Raw genomic sequence first — 19,853 nt, forward strand, 5'->3', positions numbered from 1 at the left:
AAAAATATTTGGAAATAATCTTAAAAAGAACAAAAAGCGATGAAGTAATACACTAATGATTATTTCCAAAATGATGGTAAGGTAAACATCTTTCAAAAAAGAAAGAAAAATCCTAAAATCTTATGAGGAAAAAAAAATTTTTTTTTAAAAAAATGGCGGGAAAATTTATCAAATTTCGTTTCGGTTTTCTGATTTCCGGATAACGGGTTCTGTACTGTATATATAACCGAATAGGTACAATTTAACAAGAAAACAATGAATTTCAATGATATGTCACTAAATATCAGGATTCTAAATAAATAGTTGATTGTAATGCAGCAAAAATTTTTAACGAAGAAACATACATTGTTAGCAGAAATAGCAAGCCATATTTAGAATACATAAATACCATCCGTAACTGAAAAGTTTTGTTGTAATCGGTTATTTTGAAAAAATATTTCTATTGCTTCATTGATAAGTTGTATTTTTTCTGGTTTCCCATAAACAATTAAAACAAATGCATTATGCATATTTTCTAACACCGAAGCAAGATACCAATGTAATCATTAGATTATGAAAATAGAAATTCATATTTAAAACACATATATGTTTCATTCATGAGCATGATTTTATATTTATTTAAGAATTCCGAAGCAAATTATTAAAATATTTCATCGACAAGTTAAGAACCAAACAGAATTTTTATTAATAAAAAATACTTGATAACAGTTTAATCCTCAAATTAAAATGAATGTTTTTGCTTTTAGTTATGATTAAATTCATGATCATAACTGGAATATAATATTAAAATAAAAATTTTCATTCTAATACTACTTATAATAATGAATTCATTTGCGCCAAACATTACTTTTGCTAAGCAATGATGATATTAGCATTTTTGAATCACTAAATTTTCAAAGAAATATTTTTTTTTCATAATGACATCACTACAAATCTACATTATTAATAAGAATGAATGTGCAAATGACTACTACAACTGGATATATCTTTAAATTTATACACGGAGAGTTGTATTATAAATAGTTAGCTAAAAGCATACAACTAGAGTACAATATCAAAACTAACAAAAATAAATTTCTCACTATCAGTGAGTTAATATTAGCCAAGCATTTTATACACTATACAAAAACATGTAGAAGACTTTCAAAATTACTACATTTAAGATATTTCAGGAAAATATTAAGTATTATATTGCACAGGGATGCTTTACTTTAAACAATACTGATCCTTAATCTATAATTATCAAAATATTAAACTAAATGTTTATCTGGTTAATTTACTGAAGAATAATAACCCGATACTTGACCTCATTACACTGTACTTTTATTGCATTTTTGTTAAAAAGTCAAAGTATGGCAATTTATTAAGCCAGACTTACAAAATGTTAAATACTGATATAATAAATAAATTTTTTATTTTTGTATCACACTTTTAAACTTAACAAAGGGTGGTCCATAATCACTACTCTTAATACATATTTTTAGAAACCTTGTAAAAAATAAAATAAAAATCCTACTCATTAAAGGCTGCAAATTTAGTTAAATGAGGAAATAAGGATATTAAATTTTGAGGAATTTTTGTTGATAGACCTTCAGAATAACTCATATTTTGTGAAGGAAAAAAAAATTTTTTTTTCATAGCAAATAACATATTTAAACTGCTTAAAATAGGTAAGACTTCTTTTAATTTCTAGTAAGGAATTTTAAGACTGTGATTACAGAACCCAATGAAAGTTCTAGTTTTTAACGTGCCTTTAATTGAGGATGGGAATCTGTATAAAATAAGCATCCCTGCTTTTAAAACAAGAATTGAAAGTTACAGTTCAAAGCAGAATTAGATGATCAAATGCTCTGCTTTATTATCACAATATATAAACAGGGATTTCTAAGAAATTTAAAAATAAAATACAAAAACAACTTCATTATTCACAATAGAATTTAAAAAGGAAAAACATAATGTTAAAAATATTAAGTGTCACATTTTTAAAACCCTTTTAGTATAGACAGACAAATTTAGACAAATTTAACAAATCATTGCATTACACAATTTTGATATATGCTAATTTTTTTTCTTCTTCCAGTAAAGTTATGATTTCATTCTCAATAATAATTTTTCAACATTTAGTTTTGGTTAAGATACAAACTCTTTTGATATTAAGATAGAGAAATACTAACATCTGAATACAAGACTAAATATTTAATTCCTAATAAACTCTTCCGCTATCAAATACTAAATTTTAGCACTGTATTAATATCTTTAGTTCAAGAGATTATAACTAATATTGCACATTAGCAAGTGCACTGATCTTTCTAAAATTCCACATGGAGAGTTTACAGTACAAAATTCATTAAGTTCAAAGCATAGCACCATAAAGTTTTTACAACTTGATACATTTAACATATAGTCCGTCTATAATTAAACTAAAATTTAAACATGTGTATTTCAATTGTAAAATGAATTCATAAATTTTATCAATCAGTAGCTTATTTACATGCATACAGAATACTTAAAAAGAATTTAGCTAATAAAAACATGTAGTTCATGGCAAAATAAATAAATAAATTGTGTTATACATTTCATATATTTAGAAAATGCTTTTTTTTTTCTCTTTATAGAATTTTAATAACTTTTTAAAGAGTTTTCTTTTTGTAAGTGCTTTATTTTCAGATGATAGAAAATTTAAACATTCGTTAAATTTAAATATCATTGATTATTAAAATATCTGAGTTTTGAATCATCACTGCTAACGATGTCTATATTCCTACAGTTTTATTATTAAAACACTTTTTAAGTAACCTATGTATTTATGCATGTATTTAGGTAAAATATGGGGAACTGAACTACCAACTGAAATGTGATTAGAGTAAAAAATTAAAAAAACATCCATGTTTAGATCGTTTTTCTTATTATTCAAAGATAAAAACTCTCACTTAAGTATCATTCGTTGAGCTCTTCACCGGGATCATTAAACAGTGAGGAAAACAAGTAAAAAATATTTATTTTGTTTTCACTTTCCTCAAGTTATTATGAAAAGTTTATACACCATCATAAAAATAGATCGGATAGAGAAATGCTGCAATAGATAATTTGAAACACTTGTTTAATTAAATATTCAAATAGTAATTAGGTATCAATTTTTCTGAATGTTACACACAGATGACGAATTTTTAGATAATGAATTTACAGTAAATGAATTCTTAGAAGATTTTTCAAACTGTTAATAGTTTTATTAATCACAAATTTTAAACTAAATTATCTTTTTTTAGAGGAAGAAAAATGCTCTTTGTTATCTGAGAAAAAAAAAATAGCTAATTGAGGACAAAATATTCAAAAATGCTAAAGGAATGTTCTCTTTTACACAACTATGCACAACATTTTTTACACAAAGTTTAAGTTGAATTAACATATAAAATGAAGAACTCATTTATTCACAAAAAAATATTTGTACAGTAAGAATTGTACATAAAATGCTCAGGAAACATAATTTGGTTTTAAATAATTTATATTTAAAACAGAAATATACATAAAAAGGATTATTTTGATAATTGGAGTTCTCATGAATCTGAGGTGCTTAAAAATATATATATATATTTTAAATTTTGCCTATTGTAGTTTTCAGAAAAGGTAACACAATATAAGAAAAAATTTCAGTTTCAATATACAGACATATACCTGAACATGAAGATGTAACAGATTTATTTACATAGTATTTTGTATTAAAGAATGATTTCATATGGATCAATGATAGAATCATTTGAAAATTACAACAGAGAAATTATCTTTTACACAAAAAAGCAAATTTATCTTTCAACAGCTCAATGCATTTTGTTATGTGGAACAACAGCCGCAGCTTTTCGAAAAACTGCAATAAAACACTTCTTGAAAAAGAATGCCAAACTAAAAACAAAATTTTTTCCCTAAAAAAATCCAGATTCATAATTACGTAATTTTTACGTAGCTAGAAGAAAATTAGCTTAACCCAAGCTTTCAATAATCCAAGTTAGAGTCAGATTACCAGAACTCGGCATACGGAGATAACCAAAACAGATACAAAATAACAATGAATGCACCAAAAGTGAATTAAAAGTAGTAAAAAACAGTAATAATTTCAGTAACAAAAGAAGCATATAGCAGCTATATGAACTACTCATGAAAACATAACTTTTACTCAAATATCATTAAATGAAAAAACATTTTGTGGAACATTAGAGCTAACTGGTAATGTAAAACCGTTACGAGGTTTCACTTGCACATTTTCCTGAAACTTTATCTGTTTCGGGCTTGCTTGTTCCTGATCTGTACCAGGTGGAGAACACAGAACATTCATGTTTAAAGGAACAGATACAGAAAACTTATTACTATCCAATTGGGAATGGTTAGGTTTGGAGGATTCACCAGGAAGTTCAACAGAAGACATTATTCTGTCATCGTAAAGTGAGAATCGTCCTTTAATTTCAAAGGGAGTTTTTACTCGTTTGATCCCATTACGCTTACCACCACTACCCTTGCGTCTAATTTGCACAGTTTGATTTTCATTCGGTAGTGCAGAACTCTCCGAAATATTTACCAGTTCTTTTGTAGTCTCAGAGTCAGACAAATCAAAAAAGTCTTCATCAAACTCATTGCTCAAGCAATGAACAGGTAATGTAGTGGGACGTTTCGACTTATCCTCAACGGAAACAATTTGATCGGGAAGTATATTGATTAGTGTAGGGCAGTCACTTTTAGTGGGAATTTTGAGTTCCTCTAACGAACGACAATTCGGAGATTCGGCGCATTCTTCACTTGCAATGCCTAACGAATGCGAATGGACATTGGTACAATTTACATTGAAATTGGAATGATCATTTTTTGGTTCTACAGGCCAGAATGGCTCTAGAGGGCCCTGCTTTTCTTCGCACTGAGGATTAATTTGACCCTGTTTCTCCTCGTAATCACTCGGTGATATCGGAGAAGAAATCGCAGAACTCTGCAGAGGTTGCTGCTCCTCAGGAATATAGCCATTGCTACAAGAAGTTTTACGATCTAACAGATTTTTCCAACCAGTTTTAAAACCTTTCTTGTTATCAAATATATTCAAAGGGCTCCATCTCCTCTCTTCTCTAGATCTAGAATTATGCCCATAATTACTACTCGTTAAGTTGGTTACTTTAGGAATGGTGGCTGAAGAATTGACTGGATTTTGCACATAAGGTATAGGAATTCTAGTGGAATGATTGGTGAGACCGTTAGGCATTAGAGTACTCGTCATGCCAGGAGGTAAACTGAAAATGTTTGCATCACCATCAGAGAAAGAGAAAATTTTGTTATTGCCAGGGTATTTAAGTGTACAATCGAGCAAGCGGTTTCCGATGACATCCGGAGCTTCTTGATTGAGATTGCGCTCCAAACACGGATTTCGTCCCTGATGAGGCTGCAGAGGGTAAGATACTTTTTGACCGGGAGATGAGTTGTTGGCTATTATGTTTTTATCATTGTTTTGCGCATCTGACGGAGACAGAAGTGTTTCGGTAGTGCATTCAGAAATACTATTTGATCTTTCACGTGGTATGATGAACTGATCATCTAAACTGCCAGAGCCGAAAACACTGTCGTTTCCTGATTTGTTATTATTCGATTTTTCCAAATTGGAAACATTATTCAGAGAAGGACTGATACCTGACCCACTTAATCCAGCTGAAAAGCAAAAATATAAACAATACTTTAGTCTATAAAAAAATCTACATTAGAAAGAGAGAAAAACACAAATACTGCAAATAAATAAAATAAAAAAAATTGGTAAAACATTACTACAACGTTAATGGCTATCTTTAAGACTTTATCTACTGCTATCTTCTTAAAGAGGTGATGAAACACAAAAAATAGTTTATAAATAATCACTGTGATTTATAGAAGGGTAAATGAAATGCATTTTTCACGCATAAAAAAAGGGAAAACCCAAAATAGTAGTTGCATACTTATAAGGACAGTTAGCAAGTTTTTTTAAGAACCATTAATATTATTAAAATGTAATGTTAAAAATATAATAACAGCATCAATAGTCATTAATCAAAAATATTAACAATACCTGCTTTGTGAAACCTTATGCACATCTGCATATGGTTTGAATTTTATTCATAGGAATGAATTATTTTTCAGCAGTAAACATTTTACTTAAAACACAATTGCAAAAAAAAAAAAAAAGAAGTCATGTATAATTTTCATGCTTATGCTCGTTCATAACACTTTTAGTTTCTTACTTACAATTTCTTTTTTTTTTAAATAAAGTTAAAAAAATAAATGACATTTTTTCTTATGTTTAAAAAAATTATAAATTTAAAGGTCTTTAAATTCATAAAACGTTACATATGTAGATGATGAATGTTTCAAACTCCAAGCATATAGGAAATACTCATAATTTTTAGATTTTATTATTTTTGACAGTGGATTTTTTTTAATTTTCAATTTCCACACACTTTCAAATTTGTTAGTGGTGTTAATTTTATATTTCAGAATACTTTTTATTCAAGTGCAAAAAAAAAGTAGTACTACTCTTCGCTTGAAATATTTTGCAAACAGTTATATTAATATTATTTTATTTCAAATAATCAATCTATTCATATTTTTAATTAAGTAAACTTTATCTGTACCTTTATGCCATTCCCAAAGCACAAGAAGTTCTGAGATTCGTTCTTGAACACATAAAGCAGTCAATCTTGCTTCAGCATCCTGATCCCAGCAGTCCTCAATTGTTTCTTTTAATGATCGTATTGCCTATAAAATTAAGAATAATCAAACTTTACAATATTAGCATTATTCATAAAAAAAAAAAAAATATTGTTTTGAGTTTATTTAGGACACTACTTAAGACAAAATTAGAGATGCGTAGTATAAAATCACAATGCATTTAAAGTGACATTCAACAATCAAACGTAAATTTAACATTACATACATCAAGAATTTAAAGTTAGGATATAATGCTAGAAAATTACAAGGAAAAAAAATTGCTAATTTCGAAGTAGAACGTTAAAAATTTATAGACGGTGTAAAATTGTAAATAATTTACCATGCAAGGGAAAAAGAATGTTGATTGGATATAAGGTTGCTTTATTTTAAGCATAATTCTTTAATTCAGGCAATTTTCTAAAACAAATATGATAAACTTGGCTTCAAAGTTAAGTAGAATTTTTATTTCAGAAATATTACAAGCGTAAATTTTAAAACTTTGCAAGGGTAACCAACTTGTTCATCAAAATATTATCACTATAAATTAATTTTGAATGTTATGTGTTAGTACAAAGAAAAATTCAAATGCTAAAAAAGTCTTTATTTTACCATTTATATTTAAAGATAATAATAAATGTTTTTTACTTTTATCACTATAAATTGATTAAAATAAGAGTAACTTGATATTTGAAAATGTGCTGATTATTGCTATTACCATTTAAATAGTATTCAAATTTGTAAAGAAAGATTTAATTGCTTTAATAGGTCCAATAAAAAAAAGTTTTTCTTACAGGATTGGTTGTTTTCCATATGTCAGGGAAAAGAGGTCGAGATTTATGCTTGACAACTAAGGTTTGCATTTGCTCCATGGTAGGTTCATTACCAACTTCTGCTTCATATGGCAGTTTATATTGTGGAACTTCTACCCCTAAATAAATGTACAAATTAAAATTTAGAAACAACTTTAGCTCATAATCTGTAAACATATTTTTCCATCTATAAATCTATTTCAAGAAATAGGAAACAAAGTTTTCATTTTCATATAATTAAATAAGAAATAAAAAATAAAATGTCTTAACGGATCTTGATAATCTATCTTACATATCTTGATATTGAACGAATAAGTCAATATATATTAATTTCCTACAATAAATATTCACTGGAATACAAAATTTAGAGATAGTGAACATGAAAAACTCTTCAGCTTCAGAAATATCTTTTAATATCGCAATAAACTTTCTATTATAAACTAGAGCAATAAAATGCAAATAATGCATACTCTTAAACTAAAACAATAATTAAATGAAATATTCGAAATAAAATACAAAATATTTTAACATTTGATAAAGATCAAAACAGACAGAAGTTATTTCCAACAAAAGTAGTTCCTGACCCATGGGCCGCGAGCATCCAGTACTGAGCTGTGGACACTGTTTGAGTGTCTAAGCCAAGAATGTTGTATATTTATATACAGGGTCAGTAAGCAGATTTTTCAAAAGAAAATAAGCACCGTTCTAAGTACTTTTTAAGCACTTAAAAATATTTTTATCAACTTTCCACAAAAAAAAAAAAAATTCGTAATTAGGATCTGTGCAGTAGTAATAATTTTTTTTCCTATTGTTTAAAGTTCTTAATTTATAAACATAAAATCAATAAAATTCAAATGATAAAATAACTAGTTTCCGATAAATATTGCAGAGAAAATTGTGAAAATCATGCATTTTTTGTAATTTAGAATGATAATCAATACAGCAAAGAAAAAATCCCTTTTTAAAAGATAGAAAATTAAGCAATTTTTTACAAAATCTAAATTTAAAAAAAAAAAAAAAACACTCCTTTAAGGGCTTTTAAAAAAACGTAAATAAAAAATAAGCACTTTTTAAAAACGCTTCGCAAATTGATATAGTAGTTAGTGGGTATCAACAATTAAAAAAATTTTTTTTTAAAACAAAATTGGTGGTCCACATAACTAAAAAGGTTGGGGAGCCACTGTCATACAAAAAATATTTTTAGGGGAAATAATCTAGAGACAAGAGAGTTAATTTTATTTAGAAATTAGAACTTATTATTTCAATTTGAAGCAGAATTTAGAGATAGTGAATATAAACAACTTTTGAATCTCCCAGAACACTTTTTTAATGCAATAATTAAAGATCCAATAACACTACTTTAAAATACAATAAAACCTAGTACCACTCTGATAGCAAGAGGTATTCTCTAAAACAATAACAAAACAAAATATTAAAATTAAAACTGCAAATGAAATATATACCTTGATAAAGATCACTACACCTAGTAGCGATTTCCCACATAACAAGTCCCAACGCATAAACATCAGTCTGCTTCAATGAGGACTCACAATCTCTCAAATTCACTGCTCCTTCTAATATTTCAGGAGCCATGTACCTCAAAGTTCCCACCTATTAATAAAAAGGCAAAATTATCATATTTCATTAACGATTCCAATTAAAGATAACACTGTGATAAAATTTTTTTTTTTTGGTTCTTGTTTTCTATGGAATCAGACTTTTTAATCAAATTTTGGATATTTTTAAATTGCTGATTTCAAATCTGTAATCAATTTTCCTTCCAGGCTAGTTTTTTTTCTTTAAATTTTTGTTAAAATGTACAAGTTTAAAAATGTTATATGCCAAATGTACAAGTTTAAAACGTTATCAAATTGAGCCACTTTAAAAATCAAGTGCCACACAAATGTTGACCCAAAAGATTAAAATTACATAAAACCCAAGTCCAGAAATGTCATCATACACAGCTAGAGGGACTTTTCTTATTATGACCTGCTCAGAAGCACACAAAGAAATAGTTCATAATAGGGAAGCACCCCTAGCTGCATATGACATTTCTGTGTGTTACCATACAATTTTAATTTTAATGACAAGTCCTAACTGCCCTAGAAGTTTCTCACTACATTTACATGATCCTGTTGTATATACAATAGGGAACCGATTATCCGGGAACGATCGGGACCATCGCTATTCCGGATAACTGATTTTTCCGGTTTTCTGAATCGCTACAAAAAGCCGTTTTTTTATAGTTAAACTCAACTAAAAAAAAAAAAATAATAAATAAATAAATATTTGGAAATAATCTTAAAAAGAAGAAAAAACGATGAAGTAATATTCCAAAATGATGGTAAGGTAAACATCTTTAAAAAAAGAACGAAAAATCCTGAAATCTTATGAGGAAAAAAAATTTTTTTTTTTTAAAATGTCGGGAAAATGTATTGAATTTCGTTTCGTTTTTTTTTGTTTTCCGGTTTTCTGATTTCCGGATAACGGGTTCTGCACTGTATAACATTTGTAGGCTTGTACGTTTCAACAAAAAATAGATTAAAAATGTCTTAACTTAAGGATTCACTGATTTCAGATTTGAAATCCTCATATTCTAAATCGGTAAGACCAAATATTTGTATATATGCAACAAAAAATATGTTCCCTAGTGTAATTTATATTTAAGTCGTATGTACTAAGCTTTGTAGAACATTATGGGACTGGACATTAATCAGAACACAGCCAAAAGCTTTTTTTCAGACATCAAAACATACAAACAATTGAATTAGTTAGATGCATTTTTTACATTAAACTGTCTAATAATTTACAATTTTAAGACATTAAGTGTTGGTTTTCAAGCAAGCATAAAAAATATTATTGACCAGAAAGCTCTGAAATATAATAAAAAAAGCATATTTTATGCATAAATTATCTGAGTTATAGAAAATTCAAAAGTAAATTAATATAAAAACATTTTAAAAAAAAGGAACTTAAAAAGGACTTTCTGGCTTAAAATTGCAAAGAAATTAATTACATTCACATAAAATAAAAATAATTAATTAGATTAGTTAGTTAAAACTAAATGAAAAATATTTTTAAAAATTTGTATAGGCTGCTTTTAACACATTTCTGTATCAGTCACCATAAGACTATAAGCCTTCAGAAAGGGGTCGTTCAAATATTATAAAATCACTGAAGCCAAGGGGGCAATATTCTGTTTATTTTGATTTATAAGGTGAAAGGAATGAGTAATGCATAAGGTAAGGTTCTTAATTCCCATATGTGAAATTTTTCTAAATGCAAGAAAGAAAAAAAAAACATAGAAAAAATAGGAAATTAAATTCAAATTTGGGAAAAAAAAATAATTGGAAAAAATTTCTCCTAAAAGTTTTACAATTTTGTTAAATTATTTAAAAATTAACATTTTGCTTACTTATTTTATTTAAATTTAATCTTAAAATTCATAAAATTCCATTACTACATTACATCAAAAGTACAAACATGATGGATTTGATTTTTTTTCTACTTAAGCATGAAAAATGGTTCATACTTGCTTTTTTATTTTTTTTGACTGACATGGGGGAGGCAGAGCACAATATTAACAAAAACGGATTTAAACGCTCCTAAAATGTAAATTGTGATTTTTGGAAAAGTTCAAGGTGAAATCCTCTCTTCAGATTAAAAACAAATAGATTTTTTTTATTATATTAAAAAAAAAAAGTTTATATGAATTATATAAATGATTACGTCAGCTAAGGAGGTCTCTTCAGCTTTTACTTCTACTCCATTATGAATGTAAGTTGAACCAGTGATTTGAATGGCAAATCCAAAATCGCACAACATACAAGTACCATCTGACTTCACCAAAATATTTCTCGATGTGAGATCACGATGCACAATGCAAGGTTTGCGTTTATCTGAAAAGTATTCATAAAACATCAGAAACACAAATAGCAATTTTAAATATGCATGTTTGTAACAAAGTAACATTTAGTCTACATAATGCCATGAGTCACTCTTAAAAAATATTGCACACATAAAAACAATTAGCTAATATAAGAGCAATACAGAAATTGAAATTTAAAAAAAAAACAAGTCCTATTTTTGAAAATGAGTATTTGGTTCTGCTAAAAGAAGCTCAATTATTTAGGGTTCCACAGCCAAAACAAATTGGGAACCGTTGGCAAAAAGTATACCTTATCCATTTGGATTATTCTAAATGTTTTGAACTAATTTTCAAACGGGAAATAAAATTAATTATGTACAACTTACAGTTTTGAAAATTATGGTAATTATTTGTAATGATATTAATTACTAAATGCACATTTAGTAATTAATATGATTTAAATTTAATATATTAATGACTAAAAGTACAGACAAAAACAAAAGAATCAAACTCCTTAATTTTTATCTAATTTAACAATTTGCACTTATGCAATAAAAAAACTTTTAGGTTATTAAGTTAAATGCTGTTTGTTGGCAAGAAAACTATTGTTTAGAAAAAAATGCTATTAAAAATATTGTAAATTATCTGTGTTTTTGCCACATCGATGTGTAAAGTACGCTTTGCTATTAGAGTTTTCTTAGAAAAAATTTCTAAAATGACAAAGAAAAATTTTTTGTGCAATGTAATGAAAATAACTTAGGAAAAAGTTAAAATTGATGTTCACCTTAACAGCCTAATTCATATATTAAATCTGTTTGAAGGTTCTTTGCAATCCTATTTTGGACAGGATTAAATATATGAATGCATTGTTTATTTGTTAAGTGACTTATTTGTTTTAGTATTAATTATAGTATTTAAGTGATTTACTTGAAGCCTAACATTTTGTTTAAAAAATAATTGGAAAAAGAGTCTTTAAAGGGTTAAACCAAGCTAATATGATACAAAGTACATATTTGAGAACAAAAAGAGCAATATTATCACAAGTACCTCCTTTCTTTATCTCAGAATGTAAGTGAGCTAATCCACAGGCTACAGATTCTATCATTCTGCGCAAATGATTCCAATCTATTGTATTTTCTTTTAAATAATCTTTTAAACAACCATGAGGAGAAAATGATACCACAAGTAAGAATTCTGTCCTACCATCTTCATCCTTCTGCTCTTTGGAACCTTAAATAAGAAAAATATTATTTTAATTTTAAAAATTAACCAACAAACTATTAAGAAATTAATTATCCTATGAAGTGAAAACATATAGTAGAAAATGAATTAACTTCCTTTGCTTCAAAATTTAAATGAAAGAAAGGGCAAGTGAAAACATATAGTAGAAAATGAATTAACTTCCTTTGCTTCAAAATTTAAATGAAAGAAAGGGCAACATTGTTTTAAGTTGTCAAACATGATGTTCCAAGTCAAAATAGCACCCAGTGATTGATGCGTTAGAAATAGCTCTTGTTGGCAACTGTGCCTTTTTTATTTCTAGGCAGCGGTTTACGTTCTTCAAGTGAGGGTTAAAACATGTAGATCTTCCTTCCATTTCAATTAAGAAGCATGAATGAATTTATTTTTTAACTTTTAAGAAACAAATAGTTTAATATAAGTTAATTAACAAACAAAAATTCAAAAATAAATTATAAGAATAGTCCACATAAGATAAGTAAATTTTAACAGGGTTCCCACTCTATGATGAGATTGAAATTCAAGGACTTTCCAGGACTTTTCAAGGACCTCAACAAAATTTTCAAGGACCTTAATCTAAGACCAATTTCAAAAATTATTCTCTTCTATTTCACTAGAAGCAACAATGCTTGTTGTGGCAATAATTAATTTCAAATATAATACCTAAATGCTTTGCCTATATAGAGAGAAGAGAGTATATGTATTATGGACTAAAATTTATATTTTTCAGGGATGAGATTAGCCAAAAGGCAAAAAAGGTGAATTTCCACGATCAAAAATTTTACGCAAGCGAAACCCTTTGATAATAAATTCCAGACAGTTTAAGGTAATAAATAATGTGTTGACATACAATTTTGTACTAATCTATTATTATATAAATGATTACATTGCTACTTAACATTTAGTGAAAATAAAAATTACCAATTGAAAAAATAAAGCTGGAAATTATAATTTTCCTCAGTTCACATAAGAGACTATTATTACTTGAAAAACTACCTGGTTTAGCAAATTAAAACTACTGAGAATATACATTAATATTTCATTTCTTTTAATAAATACTGTTATGTGATTTATAGCAAATATATCAGTAATATTACTTTTTAAATTATATTGGAAAAAAAAACTTTAACAATGGACCGAATCATTATGTTAATATTATAGTCTAATCTAACTAGAGCCCTTTGAAACACATCAATAACAGTGAAGTAGAAATATATAGTAACTCCTTTACATATAAAAATTGCTATTTTAGTTTGAAAAATTACATGACAATCAGTAACTATTTAGATAATTGTTTTTTATTTGATAAGAATTTTGCCTTCTATAGCATAAATAATAGTAATTATAAATAAAATTTTGATGATGAGTTAATTAACTCTTTTTCCAAAAAAAAAAATATTAAATTAAATCCCTTTTTAAGGGATTGCTTTTGTTTGCTATATCTTTTATGTTTGCTATATTTAGTCGTTAGTCCATCTTCAAACATCTTGTGACAAATCCTATTTTTTCTTCTTTGCAAGCACAGAATGTAAGTTTTGAATATATTCCCTTCCAGTTTCTCTGATGTTGTAACACTTACATACACTAATAATCGTCGTTAGAAAAACAGTCACCTTTATAGTAACTAATTTAAAAAAATAATTTACTTCTTACAAGAATTGCGATAGTTGATTTTAAAATAGCGTGAATATGAATAACAATTATGGATTTTGAAATCACATGAATATGAAACTAGATATACGATTTCGAAAATGAGGAAATACAAACTGGGATATAGAATTTTTAAAACGCGTAAATACAAATCACGATTCATACTTTTTAGATTGCGTAAATACGAATCATGATGCGTAATTTTTAGATTGCATAAATAAGAGTTATGATGCATAATTTTCAGAATGCGTGAATGCGAATCCCAATGCCTTATTTTAAAATCATGTATAAATACGAAAATCAATGTTTGATATTATAAACCGCATGAGCAAATCAAGACATTAATTTTAAACTTGCGTGAATACGAATCGCTATATAGGTTTTTAAAAAGGCGTAAATATGAATCACAATATCGGATTTTTAAATCTCGTAAATAAGAATCGCAACATACAATATTCAAATCGCGTGAATAAGAATCGTAACACGCAAATATGAAAAGCTATGTTTGATATTAAAATCGTGTGAATAAGAATGGAGATATTAGCAGATTCCAGGCTTGGAACCTCTAAAAGGCTTGTCAGAAGCAGCGTCGCTTGTACTACAAAAATCGGATCTATCGGGAGGGCGGGTAAAAAATTCGGAAAATCTTATCAGCTGCTGTAGTAAAAGGGGAGAAAATAGCTATAATAAGTAAAAATGAGAAAGGATTGCTAGCTATTCAGTTTGAATTTTCTGTTTCTCTTTGAAAATCGGTGAATTTTCTGAAAAAGCGGAATACTTATAAAAAAAGGGAAATTTTTAGAAAAATCTGAATTTTTGATTAAAAAAAACTGAAATTCAAGAGATAAAAGTGAAAAAAGCGGAAAAATCTTATCCCTGATTTTTTTAAAAACAACCCTACTGGTTTTACATATTAATTCACAAAATCATTTTCAGCACAATCTATAACTAATGGTAATGAGGTGTTAATGTTGAAATCCTTTAATCCTGTGTATTTCCATGTGATGGCTGCATGAAAGACAGAGTTAAATCTTAGGTATTCCATATTCCGTGACTATTCCATAACCCCCTCTTCTCCTCTATTAAACATCGTTTCTGAAATTATTCATCCATAATTTACACAACCTTCTCTAAATGTTATACAGCAACAATTCTTTCTGAAAATAAAAATTAGAAGGAACATATCCCATTTTCACCATGTTTAAAAGCATTATTCGTTATGTGTAATCCACAACTGCCAATGAATATGAGCTGGTGGGAATATTTCTCTTTTAATTCACACTGAAGCTTCTAATAGAATTTCCAATTGACATAGGGTCCATCCATGGATAATTGAAGTATTTTAGAGAGCTTTTAACCATCATCCATGCATTTGTAAAGAGAGGACAAAATATTTTCCGCAGTTCCATGACCCATAAATTGGAAGGTAAGATACTTAGTGCAAACTTTATTATCAATTCCTTACCATAATGTCCATCTGCTTAGATTGTAAAGACTGACTTAACGTCTCATCAAAGAGTACAGTGTAGCAATCAACATTCTTCAGCTCATTTATAAGAATCCCTTTGAAGTATAGTGCCAATCCAAAGGAGCCCAAATAGGCTCACTTTGTGGCACTACAAAAAAATTGTCTCGCTATACAGCTATCAGCAAACATTTTGGAGAACAATTTACTAATCCCTTCACAGGAGTTACATGAATAATTACTAGTGATGCACTTCAGACTCTAGAGAATTTCAGCATCAAGCACATTCCTTTTGACCAGATAAGAAGACAATGTTACCTCGGCCACTAAAGTTTCTGTTTCACATGGGGCACACGATGTTGAAGGAGTATTTACACCAGATGAATTAGATGTTGATGTCTTTGGAAAAAGAGAACTCAGGGCATGAGACTGCTTTTTTGTTTTACCTTTCTTTGATGTGTGATTTCAGAGCAGATTCTTCCATTTTCGCGATATCGATCTCCTTCATGCATAATCGGCACTTGGCTCTGAACTTCTTTTCGGGCATCGATAAAATCCATTCTTTATAAGCTTGATTATCCATCCGTTGGGGATTAAAATAGCACTTCCCAGGCATAACTAGTCTAAACTACATAACACAAATACGAAGCCGTGCCTTTGCGAATACGCTTTACAATAAAGTTTTGAAATGACGCAAACGTAAGGACAAGTGCGGATGGTAAAACGGCAAATTTATTGAAAACTACAAGGTACATATTGTTACGAAATTCGAGAGTATTCCAGTTTCGTTAAGAAAAAAGAAGATCTAAGCATATGTGACAGAAGATGAAGTGGAGTCTCGCCCCGAACGCATTGATTGTCTGCTGTGCTCCGCGTGCTTGGCAGACACCAAGACGCTAGGCCCGGTTAGAAACGGTGGCGTTAAAAACCATGTGAGAGAGTTCGGGAACAAAACAGAAAGAACGAGAAAGATTCGCGGGTGTTTTATAAAAAGGGCCGCCGGCAGTATTGGACAAATTCAAGGACCTATCAAGTTTTTCAAGGACCTAAGACGTTTTTCAAGCACTTTCAAGGACCTAAATTTAGCAAAAAAAAATTCAAGGACTTTCAAGGACTCTCAAGGACCGTGGGAACTCTGTTTAAATAATGTTCATTTAAACATATAACAACAAGTTCAAATGATAAAAGTTTAAAAGAATATCTGTATCTGATCTACAACTTTTTGTTAAGATATTTTTGTTTCCCAAAGAGACTTATTTTGTTTTCATGAAGTTAAGTTGAATGAAACTTGAATAAATAATTTATTGAAGTGTATATCCTGGAGTATAAGTCTATAAATAATTTAGTGTATATCCTGGAGTATAAGTCTATAAATAATTTAGTGTATATCCTGGAGTATAAGTCTATAAATAATTTAGTGTATATCCTGGAGTATAAGTTTATAAATAATTTATTGAAAGTGTATATCCTGGAGTATAAGTCTATAAATAATTTATTGAAGTGTATATCCTGGAGTATAAGTCTATAAATAATTTATTGAAGTGTATATCCTGGAGTATAAGTCGATCTCCTACTTCTGATTACAAATTTATGCTAATTTCTGGCATGTTGGGTGCATGAGTCGACACAGATGCCCCTATTGAATCCGACGAAGATGGCATTCTGGAATCTTTAATTTTGTAGATTTATGATATGCTTTAAAAGTTTTTATTGTGTTATATTTTTTGAAATACTGAATAAGTTATCTTAACTTCTCTTATTCTTAATTTTCTGTTTGAAACATAATTTAAATAACTTTTTCTAAAAAAAAAAAAAAACTTTATATATAAAGAAAATATGAGTGAAACTGTAAAAATAATTGTAAATTACAGATTCTAAATAATTTTGGAAAGGGGTAAATCAATACAGACTTATTCATATCTATCTCATCGCTTACAATGTATTGATGTACACAATCAATGATTTTCAGATTTTTTTAACGGTATATAAGTTGACCCCATGATAAAGAGGATTAAAGACTACTTATACACCAGGATATACAGCAATAACATTTTTATTCATTAAAAAAATTATAACTAAAAGCATTCTATTATCTACTATCTAATCCATTTCTTTATGCCTACTTTTTAGATAAATACGATTAGAAACAGAATTATGTGGGTTAAGAATAGTGCAGAGACAACAATGAAAGTACACATAAGTTAACCCCCCCCCCAATTTATTTCACATGAAAATAAAACAATTTATTCCCTGTTAAAATTATTAGACCTGAAAAATATGGGCAGGCTGTAATATAATGTTAAATACAAATTTCTAATGGAGTTTAATGGTGTTTTAGATAAGAAAAACATATTAATGTAACAATGAGATTTACCTATAAATTTTGGTATTGAGGAATGTTCAATGAATGGAAGAACATAAATGGCTCGTTCGCTCAAAAAGTGCTGTTGGTTTTGATGGGTAAATCTTTTTACAGCAACACTTTGGTCATTCAAGCATGCCCTATACACAGCTCCGTATCTACCTCTGGAACACAATTCTTGAATTTTTAGAGTATCCAGGTCAAAATTGGGTGAAGATGGTGGAGGAGCTTCCATAAGGTGTAAAGATTCATTGCTACGCTTGGGAACTGTACAAGCAAACCGATACCACAAGAAAACAATGAAGGAAAAAAAGCTGGCAAAGACAACTGCTATGATAATAAAGATATACCAGGAATGAGACAGAGGTCCCACATATGTTGGATCTGAAAAATAAGACATTTTCAATTAAATATTAAATATCCAAAATAATATAGCATTTATTAAGGTTGGAAAATAATTTAAACAAGGCAAGAAATTTCAGTGATGCAGCCAGTCTGAAATTTATTTTGAATTCCGGTCACTATTTAAAATTCAGGAACAAAATTAACAATTATTGTAAGGCAATTCCATTAAACAAAGGGCAATATATATATATAAGGTGTAAAGATTCATTAATATATATATATATATATATATATATATATATATATATATATATATATATATATATATATATATATATATATATATATACACACACACAATTAATAGCATCCCTCCATTTGCAAGTTTTTTAGTTTTTCATTACTTATTTTAGAATTTTACCTATTTTCAAGTATTTTGTAATAATTACCAAAAAAAAAAGCGTTTGTTGTAGTTTATAAAACTTATCTTAGCAATTAGATGACCTTATTTTAAATACATCTGTTCATGTTGTTTTTAGACCAGCTGCAGGACTATGTATATAATCAGAAAACCCAAAACAAGGGGTCCTTGTTTCCAATCTTCCCTCTCAAGTCCCAGGCAGGAGAATAGATTATCGGGTTTGGAATACTAGGTATAGCATTTTCCACAGATTGGGAAGATCTTTTTAACTAGGTAAAATCTTAGACACTTTAAGTGCCCACTTGAGAGTCTTCATAGGGCAGTCTAAAGGGCGTGGCCATCCTTAAAATTCAAAGTCCCTCCGGGTTACCAGTCATGTGCAGAAAGAGACTACAATGACGTTGCAACAGCTAATTCTTGAACAAATATCCAGAAAGGTTAGCATACCAGAAGTTGAAATTATTCCAGTTCCTTTCTTGGCTAAGGCCTCAGCAGCCTCATTTCCCAGAACACCAATCTGTTTATCATTTATACACATAAATTTTCAGAATTATGAGTTTCATAAGAAATAAAATTTACCATGTTCTGCAGGAGAATCAGAAGAATTGTTATTATCTGTAAAGTTAGAGTTGCAGAAGTTACCATCACAACAACAAAATCTAGTTTTAGGCTGTGCTCTATTAGACTTGCTATCAGGAATGCATTCATTTTGATGACATTTCTGGTTTCCGTCATTCCAACAACCTGTAAATAAATATATTTAAGAATGCTTTCAATGTTGTTACATACTTACAAGAGTAATTATACTAACAAATTTCTGATGAAACAGAGAAGAATGTGCTAAATACCAAGAAGCAAATGCATAGATAATTTGTCAACAAGAAAAAGAAAAATCATAGCAGAGCATCATAAAATATCCAATATGCATGCCAATAGAGAAAGGGAAAATAATTTTAAATATAAATTAAAAACAATTTTGACACAAAATA

At 28.5% G+C, this 19,853-nt stretch overlaps 1 protein-coding gene across 2 annotated transcripts in view; it reads right to left on the bottom strand.

The window, feature by feature from the left end:
- Positions 1–2,638: 2,638 nt before the first annotated feature.
- The window catches only part of LOC107454396 (bone morphogenetic protein receptor type-2), a 114,106-nt gene continuing 96,891 nt past the window's right edge, over positions 2,639–19,853 (bottom strand). For both annotated transcript variants that reach the window (XM_016071589.4, XM_043046526.3), the window contains exons 3-10: positions 19,444–19,608; positions 18,111–18,482; positions 12,430–12,612; positions 11,244–11,413; positions 8,978–9,125; positions 7,497–7,633; positions 6,630–6,753; positions 2,639–5,676 (exon numbers count right to left, since the gene is read on the bottom strand). In XM_016071589.4, the coding sequence (XP_015927075.1) occupies positions 4,169–5,676; positions 6,630–6,753; positions 7,497–7,633; positions 8,978–9,125; positions 11,244–11,413; positions 12,430–12,612; positions 18,111–18,482; positions 19,444–19,608 (2,807 nt within the window). In that variant the 3' untranslated portion in view covers positions 2,639–4,168. The remainder of the gene's footprint in view (positions 5,677–6,629; positions 6,754–7,496; positions 7,634–8,977; positions 9,126–11,243; positions 11,414–12,429; positions 12,613–18,110; positions 18,483–19,443; positions 19,609–19,853) is intronic.

The sequence above is a fragment of the Parasteatoda tepidariorum genome, chromosome 6, assembly GCF_982258835.1.
Source record: "Parasteatoda tepidariorum strain Cologne lab strain chromosome 6, Ptep-v5.0, whole genome shotgun sequence".
Lineage (NCBI taxonomy): Eukaryota > Metazoa > Arthropoda > Arachnida > Araneae > Theridiidae > Parasteatoda > Parasteatoda tepidariorum.